This window comes from Oryx dammah, unplaced genomic scaffold (genome assembly GCF_014754425.2).
Source record: "Oryx dammah isolate SB20612 unplaced genomic scaffold, SCBI_Odam_1.1 HiC_scaffold_19, whole genome shotgun sequence".
Taxonomy (NCBI): Eukaryota; Metazoa; Chordata; class Mammalia; order Artiodactyla; family Bovidae; genus Oryx; species Oryx dammah.
Window position 1 is genome coordinate 93,227,277 of NW_024070203.1, and position 10,278 is coordinate 93,237,554.

Genomic DNA, 10,278 nt, shown 5'->3' on the forward strand with positions numbered 1-10,278 from the left:
GGCAAAGTAATGTCTCTGCTTTTGAATATGCTATCTAGGTTGGTCATAACTTTTCTTCCAAGGCGTAAGCATCTTTTAATTTCACGGCTGAAGTTACCATCTGCAGTGATTTTGGAGCCCAAAAAAATAAAGTCTGACACTGTTTCCACTGTTTCCCCATCTATTTGCCATGAAGTGATGGGACCGGATGTCATGATGTTCGTTTTCTGAATGTTGAGCTTGAAGCCAACTTTTTCACTCTCCTCTTTCACTTTCATCATGAGGCTTTCGAGTTCCTCTTCACTTTCTGCCATAAGGGTGGTGTCATCTGCATATCTGAGGTTATTGATATTTCTCCCGGCAGTCTTGATTCCAGCTTGTGTTTCTTCCAGCTGAGCGTTTCTCAGGATGTACTCTGCATATAAGTTAAATAAGCAGGGTGACAATATACGGCCTTGACGCACTCCTTTTCCTATTTGGAACCAGTCTGTTGTTCCATGTCCAGTTCTAACTGTTGCTTCCTGGCCTGCATACAGATTTCTCAAGAGGCAGGTCAGGTGGTCTGGTATTCCCATCTCTTTCAGAATTTTCCACAGTTTATTGTGATCCACACAGTCAAAGGCTTTGGCATAGTCAATAAAGCAGAAGTAGATGTTTTTCTGGAACTCTCTTGCTATTCCCATGATCCAGCGGATGTTGGCAATTTGATCTCTGGTTCCTCTGCCTTTTCTAAAACCAGCTTGAACATCAGGAAGTTCACGGTTCCCAAATATTGCAAATCACATTCTTTCTTTTAGCCCCTCTGCTGAGAACATTTATCACTTCAGGTCTGCCTAGTCAAAGGTATGATTTTTCCAGTAGTCATGTGTGCATGTGAGAGTTGAACTGTAAAGAAAGCTGAGTGCTGAAGGATTGATGCTTTTGAACTGTGGTGTTGGAGAAGACTCTTGAGAGTCCCTTGGACTGCAAGGAGATCCAACCAGTCCATCCTAAAGGAAATCAGTTCTGAATATTCATTGGAAGGACTGATGCTGAGGCTGAAACTCCAATACTTTGGCCACCTGAGCAAAGAGTTAATTCACTGAAAACACTCTGATTCTGGGAGGGATTGGGGGCAGGAGGAGAAGGGGACGACAGAGGATGAGATGGTTGGATGGCATCACCAACACGATGGACATGAGTTTGGGTGAACTCCGGGAGTTGGTGATGGACAGGGAAGCCTGGTGTGCTGCCGTCCACGGGGTCGCAAAGAGTCGGACACGGCTGACTGAACTGATAGCATTTTGTTCACAGATATCAACAAATATTTACTGAGTACCAACTGCGTGTTAGGCTCTCCTGTTAGAGCTTGCCTTTTAAGGGGGAGAGACAGTCAACAGAACACAAAAAGCAGACAAGTAAATACAAGACTTGGAAACCAGTCTATGTGTAGCGAATGAGGCCGCGGGACTGAAGGAGAGGGGTCTCATTTGTTGGCATGGCGGGGTGGCCGGGGCGGGCGCCCTGAGGAGTTACGCTGGAGCTGAGGCCTCGTGGGTAAATGAGCGAAGCACGTGCAGGCACGCAGGCCCTTACAGGTGTTCACGCGGTCTTTGAATCGTAAGTGCCTTGGTGAGCTTTTCATGGATTTTCTGTCAGAGTGATGTGATCTGATTTTGCAAAATAACTTTTTTGTGGTAAATGGATTGTGGGAGGAAGGTATTAGGAACAGACAGTTCCCTTAGGTGGCTTTTTCTGTAAGCTGAGAGGTAGCTTTGACGTCTAACTAGAGTAGTAGTGGAGACAAGTTTGGAGAATATTTTGGTGCTAAGCTAGGAAAAAAAGAAAGTTCCTGTTTTTTTCCTGCCCGTCTTCTCTGAGGGAGAGAGAGAGGCATCCAAGACAGTTTAGGTTTCTGGCTTGAACAGCAGGTGGGTGGTGTCCTCGTGGTTTGGGGAAGATGGGTAAGTTGAAACAAGGGTGGGTTGGGGGAGAAAGATCTAGAGATCTGCTTCAGGGATGCTTTGTCCGACCTATGGATTATGCATGAGGGCATCTTAGGCGGAGAAGTCTGGGAGCTGTTTGGTGACATCACTAAAAGGGTTTCTTTACTATATGCCAGTGGGTGAGATGCATGGTCAGGCTGTACAGAAAAAGAGGCGGGCGTAAGGCCGTTCCCTGGGGGTCTGTAACATTCACAGGTCGGGAGGAAAGGCCAGTCTGGAAAGAAGATGGAGGAAAGGACAGGTTGCCCAGAGACGCCGGATTTCCTGCCCGTCGGTTTCAGATTGTGTGTCCCACTTCCCGCTGTGAAGGGCGAGGATGGACAGCCCCGCTCCTCTGCACCTCTCATCCTCCTCCTTCCCCTGCAGCCCGTGTCACTTTGCAGTAAATAGTCTCTTTTCTCTTGGAGTCACTTTCTTCCCACTTCTCCGACGTGATGCTCTCGTTTGGACTGACCCCGTCTACCTGCACAGCTGTTGTCCTGGTATGTCTTTTGATTACATTTCCAGATTAGATTACACCTGTATTTTCTTGGATCTCATACCTTAATGAGAAGTCTGATGTGACATGGATTTTTGTTCCTTAATAGGTATTTTATTCTGTCTCTGAAACTTCTGGAATTTTCTGTTTTCCTTTTCTGAAATTACATGAGGCCCTCATGGTGTGCAGTGTTTTGGTCTTGAGGCTTTTGCCTTTTTATTAGCTCTTGGAAATGAGTTCAGTCGCTCAGTCATGTCTGACTTGGCGACCCCATGAACCGCAGCACACCAGGCTTCCCTGTCCATCACCAACTCTTGGAGTTCACCTAAACCCATGTCCATCGAGTCGGTGATGCCATCTAGCCATCTCATCCTCTGTCGTCCCCTTCTCCTCCTGCCCTCAATCTTTCCCAGCATCAGGGTCTTTTCAGATGAGTCAACTCTTGGCAGCAGGTGGCCAGAGTATTGGAGTTTCAGCTTCAGCATCAGTCCTTCCAGTGAGCACCCAGGACTGGTCTCCTTTAGCTCTTGGAAGTATTCTTCTATCATTTCTTTGGTAGTATGTGTCCTTCTGTTTTCTTTCTTCTTTATTTGTGATGATGTGTTTTACCTAATTCCAGATGCCTCAGATGGATTTTTCAATTTATAGTTGATTCTCCTTTCAGTGATCCATGTCTTTGGACTTTCTGGGTGGCTTGGTGGGAGAGTCGGCCAGCCAGTGCAGGAGACACCAGTTCAGCGCCTAGTGTGAGACGATCCCATGTGCTCCAGGGCACTTTGTACCACAGCTACTGAGCCTGTGCTTTAGAGCCTGCGAACGGCAGCTGTTGAGCCCGCACGCCACTAGTGCTGAGGCCCGAGAGCCCTGGAGTCTGTGCTCCACACAAGGAAAGACACCGCTGCGAGAAGCTGGCGCCTTGCAGCTTGGAAATAGCCCCTGTTCTCTGCAACTATAGGAAAAGTCCATGCAGCAGCACAGTGAGGAAAACAAATTTAAAAAGTGTGAAGAATGATTCCATAAAAAAATAGCAATAGCCCATCTCTTCATCTTTTCTGCTCTGCATTCTGGTGTATTTCCTCGACCTTTACTTCCATCTTTTCCAATAAATTTTTGGCGGCTATTAAAAAAATTCCTAATAATTCTTTTTTGTTATCTACCCTTTTCTCATAGCAACCGATTCTTATTAATAATAAGCATTGAGAAGATACCCTAAGGATATTGATTTATTAGTTGGGATTTTCCTTTAGCCTCTCTTACCTGATCTTTAAATGGCCCCGTTACCCTTTAGCTCTGTTTCACCTGCTCCTCTGCTGCTCTGCTCTTCTGCGTAGTTCTTTGGTATCTGCTGGCCCTTGACTGTTCACAGCTGAGAATTTAGTCCGAGACTGTTTTATGTCTGTAGTGGCGTACATTCCTCTCTGTACGTGTGATTCTGTTCCCTGCCTGCTGTCACCAGAATTTATCCTGGGAGAAGGGAGATGAAGGGCACCTGGGGGGAGGTAGCTTGGGAGCTTTACCCATTGCTTACATTAGGCTGTATTCTGGGGGCTTCGCCACCGACGGTAGGACAGCACCTGGTTCTGGGTCTTCAGAGAGCAGTTGTTCTCTTGGAGGTAAAAGCATGAGTCTAGGGTGTGGTGTGGGAGGCGGTTCTGTAGAGTTCTGAAACCGTGTCAGCTGATGGCTGCCCGCTGCCACTCTGAGCTCCAGTGCAGAACCTGCCTGTGGTTTCCTGGGAGACGAGGACGCAGTCTGCCTCCTCTGTAGGTTCCTTTTAATTCCTGCCGAGGAGTATTCTAGTCATTGCTGAGATTCACTGAACCCTTCGGTCCGCTCCTCTCCCTTCTTCCTTTCTGAGCCCTGCGTAAACCTGGTGCCCAGGACCTCAGCACGGCGATTTTCCTTTTTGAGTGGAGAGGTCAGTGGGTATGCTTGATGCACCATCTTGAACCAGAAGAAGCTTGTTTGCAGTTTGGGTGCAGCTCAAACATCACCTTTCTCTTAAGACTTCTGTAAATGCTGCAGTTAAAAGACTGTGCTATTACTTCCTTCTTGAAACTGGTTTTATTGTGCCTTTCCTGCCTCATTCTACGCTGATGTGTTTATCTCCTTTCGCTCTCTTTCCCTCCTTTCTCCTCCTTTGAGTCATACCTGTACACAGCCATGAACAGTGATTAGGGGTCTATAAATTCATGATCGATGAACTTTTTTTTAGTACCTCACGGTGATAACTGCAGAGTAAATACTCAATACGTATTTGTGGACACTTCAAAATACGGGAGGATACCATCTGATTCTTGGCTGGAAACCAAAGTTATATCGTTTCATAATTTGTTTTGTGTTAAAACAGATTCAGCTGAAGAATAAAAGACCATCACAGAGTGACATTCAGAAATCATAAGGATTTGGTTTTGTTTATTTGGCTGTGAGTGAAAGTCGCTCAGTCACGTCTGACTCTCTGTGACCTCATGGACCATACAATCCCTGGCCTTCTCCAGGCGAGAATCCTGGAGCGGGTAGCCTTTCCCTTCTCCAGGGGCTCGCTCTCCCCAGCCCAGGGGTCAAACCCAGGTGTCCCGCGCTGCAGGCGGGCTCTTCCCCGCTGAGCCGCAGGACAGCCCTTGTTGGCCGTGCTGGGTCTTGGTGGCGGTGTGTCGGCTCCTTGCCGGGTGTGCGGGCTTCTCGAGGTTTGTCACGCAGGCGGGGCTCGCTGCTCCGTGGCAGTGGGATCTTCCTTCCCTGACCAGGGATCGAACTTCTGTGCCCTGTATTGGAAGGCCGGTTCTCAATGACTGGACCAGTAAGGAAGTACCAGGAATTTGGTTTCAGACAAACTCAGTCACCTGTTACGTGGCTTTGTTGACTCATCTGTAAGATGGAGATAACAAGCCCAGTTCTACTTCAAAGTTGTGAAAATCTAGTGAGATAATGTATGAAAAAACACTCTGTAAGCTTGGAAACACTAAAAATGTGTTGTCAACGTGTCTTGTTTTTTCCTCAAGAGGTATCTTGCTGGTATACTCTATCACAAACTGGGCTTTCAAATTTTTCTGATATTTTTGTGTCCTGGGTTCTATGTAAATGCAAAATATGCATTTCCCCATTGCAACTCGCCTATCAAATGATTGAGAGTAATATTGATTAAGATTTTGTTAGTCACTGTTAGAGAACAGCTATATAGAAGTTAAATTCACCTCATCACATAGTTCTTGCCCTCCTGGGGTATAGCGTTTTGAGTGTTTGACTGTTTGACTGTTATCATTAGATTTATATTTTCAATTTAAAAATAAAGGGAATGAGAAGAAAAAAGAGACACTGTTGTCTTGTATAGAAATATGTCTTAAGGCCATAATGTCCACATTTTAATCATACAGTTATCAATAAAAATGCTTGAGTGATTAATCAGGAAATAGTTGAATTAATATAAAGTCAGGAAATGACTGTTCTGTGCAGGTTTTGAAAGGCTTTATTTTTGCTCTGGTGACAGAGTAATAGTGTGGTTTGTAACTCGGTGCTTGAGAAAACCTGTAGCGTTCTCTGCAACTCTTTTCTTCTTTCCAGTTTTTAAAACCTGTGAGCTCCTTGGGTTCATAGAGTGATAGAGTAGAACTGGTACCTGATTCCGAGTCAGGCTAGTTCTGATTCTGTCATTTTAAAACTCTTGGCACTGTGGGTGTGTAAGGCACTGTTGTGTGGTAAGAATAACGATCGTTTTTTAGGCTTGGTGTGATACGAACTTTACAAAGTTCTTATTTTCAGGTGTTAATTTCATTTTGAGATAAGACCTGTCCTGTCTTTTTCAAGGGAATTTGTGAGGATTAAGAATATATTGTGTGCAGTTTGAAAAGTATGAAGTCCTGCATATATTTCGGGTATAATAATAATTTAGTGTTTATTCAAAATGTCGTAATCACGGCTAGGAGAGACCTTGGGGAAATACCTGATTACCATCTCATTTCATGGCTGTGCTTTATGCAGCCTTTCAAGTTTATGGAACATTGGAGCATTTGGTCTCTGCCTTCAGAATTTATAATATTGTGGGGCTTTGGAACATACAAGAGAGTTTAGGTTTAGATTTTATAGAGTTGATGACTCCACACTGGTAATGATAGCGTGAATGCAATCAGTCTTGCCAAGTATAAAGAATATAATTATGTTTATTTTAGTTAAGTAGTAACACTGTTTTGACATGATAACTGCAAGTTTTCCTATAACCTACGTATAGATTTTTGAAAATAAGCTGTGATTCTAAATGATTTGCAAAGATTGTACTTTTTTTCTTTCTTAAATGTGTAGATCTTCAGTTTTGTGTGTGTGTGTGTGTGTGTTTTTCTGATTTCTGTTCATAGCAGCTTTTCCTGACCATGGAGAATTCTAATCTGCTTTTAATAAATCTACATAATTTTTTTTTTCTTCTCAGAACTGGTTCATTACCTCGTTCATCTGAACAATTGCTGGGCCACAAAGAGGGCCCACGGGATTCAGTCACATTATTGGATGCTAAAGAATTGCTTAAATTCTTTACCTCAGACGGATTACCAATTGGAGATCTTCAGCCTTTACAGATTCAAAAAGGGTAAGTTATAAACTTAAAACTTCCAACTAATTTTTTAAGGAATCCTTTTAAAAGCACGTTGCCTCTGACTTCTCCAGTTACGTGTTCAGCTCTAGCATCCAGTTAGATGTTCTGTGCCCCTTTGACAAAGTCTACATCAGTTGGCCTTAATTCTCAACATTTTACTGTCGCCTAATGGTCTACTGTTTGTGGTGTTGAGTATAAAGGAAACAGGAATAATAAAAACCACCTTAACATATTTCTTACAGAAGTGAGCTTCTGTTTTGTAGACAGATGGCAATACTTTTTCAGAAAAATTATAATTTGACTTGCAAAAATTTTTCTTAATTCTCTTTTCTATCACTTTCTAGGTTTGATTTTACTACTACTTAATCATGACATTGTCAATTAGGCCTAATAGTAGCAAAAAGGATAGCCTTTCAACTGAGAAGAATGGGAAAGTGCTTTTGAAACCATACCAAGTAAAACTCACTGTCAACTTGAATAATTTACAACTAACTTGACTTCCAAGACAGCTTCCACCAAGTTGCTAATTAATAAATTCTGGGTGTTGCAAAATCGTGACATCAAATACTTGTGAGATTTGAATACTTTGTTCACTGCCCCAGTTTCTTCTTGTTAACCCATTTTTCTGAGAATCTTCCAGAGGACCTTAAAAATTATAGAACATTTTGATTACTTTTACAAAGCTTGTTTCGGCAAGTAGGACTCTTTGCGACCCCATGGACTGTAGCCTATCGGGCTTCTCCATCCATGGGATTCTCCAGGCGAGAGTGCTGGAGTGGGCTGCCATTTCCTTCTCCAGGGGGTCTTCCCGACCCAGGGATCGAACCCGGGTCTCCCGCGTTGCAGGCAGACGCTTTACCGTCTGAGCCACCAGGGAAGCCCGAATTTAAGGGTTAATTTGAAAGAATTTATCGTGCGTGGTCACTAAAGAGAGAGGGAGATGGAGAGCAGCTTAGGAGATGTGATGGTCTTAATAGTTCTGAGTTTTAGTGACTTAATGATTTTAATGACATAAAAACAGTGTAATTTTAGAGTAATTTTCTTATAGCTTTGAGAGATTGATAATCCTTTCTGTGGGAATCAAGAAAGGGAAGAATTATATATACGTTTTCATCTATTTAGTTGTTGGATTCCTGTCCTTCCAGATTATTAAGCGTGAACTGGCAGAGTCAGATGGGTTTGCCAAAACTGAATTATGTAGATTGTGCTCTTTTTGACCAGAATGTCTTTGTAGCTGCAGTGTCAAGGCGGGATACTGTTAATTCTTCCTGTAGCTTGCCAGTGATTTATCTAGGAAAGTTTGATATAATTCCTTGATGTTAGTAAAGAACTGTGTCATCATCATCTATGTTTTCTGTTAAAGTTGAAGGGTGAGCTTTCCCAGTAATGACTCAAGGCCCTGTGGGTTTCTATTAAGTGTCTACCGAGGAGCCGCCTGAAAAGCCGTATTAAGCAAAGTACAGGAATGGCACCTGTGTATATAGAGGAAGTATTAAACAAAATACACACTTAAAAAGCATCTCCTTCAGAAGGAACAAGGTGTGAGTAAAATTAAACACAACCAGATAAAGTCCTGGGAGAGATTAAAATAAACGGAAGACAACATGGTAAAGGAAGGGAGTGAAATGCTAGACACCTAAATAGTTCCATATTACAGAATTATTCCCTAGAACAGTTGGTCATAGAATACTGGGATCATTGCCATTTATTAGTGCTACTTTATATAAAACACTTTAAATGAATGCATTAGAATATAAGTCCTGGTTCTCAGGATTCCTTAACTTGCGTATGTCTTAAGTCTTAATGTAATAATTCCAAATGCTTATCTTAGACTCTGTAGATGCTATTCAGTGACGTGTGGGCGGTCTTCATTACTCAAGCCAAGGGGGAAGTGTGATAGTGAATTCTTCTTGGCACTCCACTGCCTACTTGTTTTCCTGTTTACCATTTGTAAGTCTTCTGAAGTCAAGCCCCTGGTGTCTCCTTCTGCCTGTTGCCAGTGTAAGGAAGCTTGCATAATTCTCCCATCCCCACCTCTAACCTCTTCTGAGGTCCAGGAATCATGACACAGTTCATCAGAATAGTGGCTCCCAACCCAGGCAGAGGAGGGGGGCTCTCATTAGAATAGCTCAGAAAGCCTAACCTGACTGCAGGTCTCGACGTGCAGGGGCTGAGCATGAGTGTTTTATGTGAGTTCACCACAGGGCGAGTTCCGCCACACCTGCTGATTGGAACCAGCTTTAGAAGAAGAGCTGAAATCACCAGTTAGTCTTCATATCCACTAATATTTAAAAGGTCACTGATTCTTAAAATAGGTGTCAAAATGACTATGTTCCCAGGCATAGAAAAATCTGGATTCCCCATGTGGTATAATTGGAACTAAATACCTCTTTTGTTACTGAAGATTCGAGTTTGACTTTAATTATTCCACTGCAAGGAAATAATTTAACTGTTAATAAATGCATAAGCAGTTTACTACACCAGGAAAAACATATGCTTCAGGAATAATGCTGCTGCTTGAATTTCCCTACAGATCATGTTCTATTCTTGATTTAACCATTTTTCATGCACTGGAGAAGGAAATGACAACCCCCTGGAGAGTCCCAGGGATGGGGGAGCCTGGTGGGCTGCCGTCTATGGGGTCGCACAGAGTCGGACACGACTGAAGTGACTTAGCAGCAGCAGCAGCAGAATAGTTTTGTAAAATAAGTAATATTATCATATTTAGAAGCTTGGGACAGAGAAAATGTACGTGATGAAACCCCTAGGCTTAACCTTACTTCATTTTCTTCTTTGGCTTTGTGATGTAATTCAGTTTTTAAACCCATGTAATACCTAGTTATAGAGAAGGAAGTCAGACTTCATTCTTTAGACAGTTTCTTGAACTTTCTCACCAAATAAATGCAAATGAAAGCTTTTTGTTTCAGGGAGAAGACTTTTGTCCTGACACCAGAACTTAGTCCTCGGAAACTTCGCGGTTTACCTTTTGAAAAAGCTTCAGTATGTCATTATCATGGAATTGAGTGAGTTTTTAATTTTCATTTTATTCTTCTGTGTGTTCTTACTGTGGCTTATCTTCTGTGACTGTGAAGAATGCCTGTAACAGACTGACAGAAGTTGAGATAGAGAACCAAAGAGAAAGTATGTCAAAAAACCCTCAAAAAACAAGTATTACATACTCAAACAATTTGTCTTTGGTTGGTAAGAAAAGATGCTTGTTGACTAGTCCGTTCCACATTCGAATGTCCTGTTAC

The 10,278-nt window shown here is 42.8% G+C and overlaps 1 protein-coding gene across 2 annotated transcripts in view; it reads left to right on the forward strand.

Annotated features, from left to right (window-relative positions):
• LOC120878888 (MDM2 binding protein) overlaps positions 1–10,278 on the forward strand; it is a 68,237-nt gene that overhangs the window by 38,042 nt on the left and 19,917 nt on the right. For both annotated transcript variants that reach the window (XR_005724652.1, XM_040261798.1), the window contains exons 16-17: positions 6,863–7,018; positions 9,952–10,047. Coding sequence is in view for 1 of the 2 variants with exons in the window: in XM_040261798.1 (XP_040117732.1) it covers positions 6,863–7,018; positions 9,952–10,047 (252 nt within the window). In the remaining variant the exon portion in view is untranslated. The remainder of the gene's footprint in view (positions 1–6,862; positions 7,019–9,951; positions 10,048–10,278) is intronic.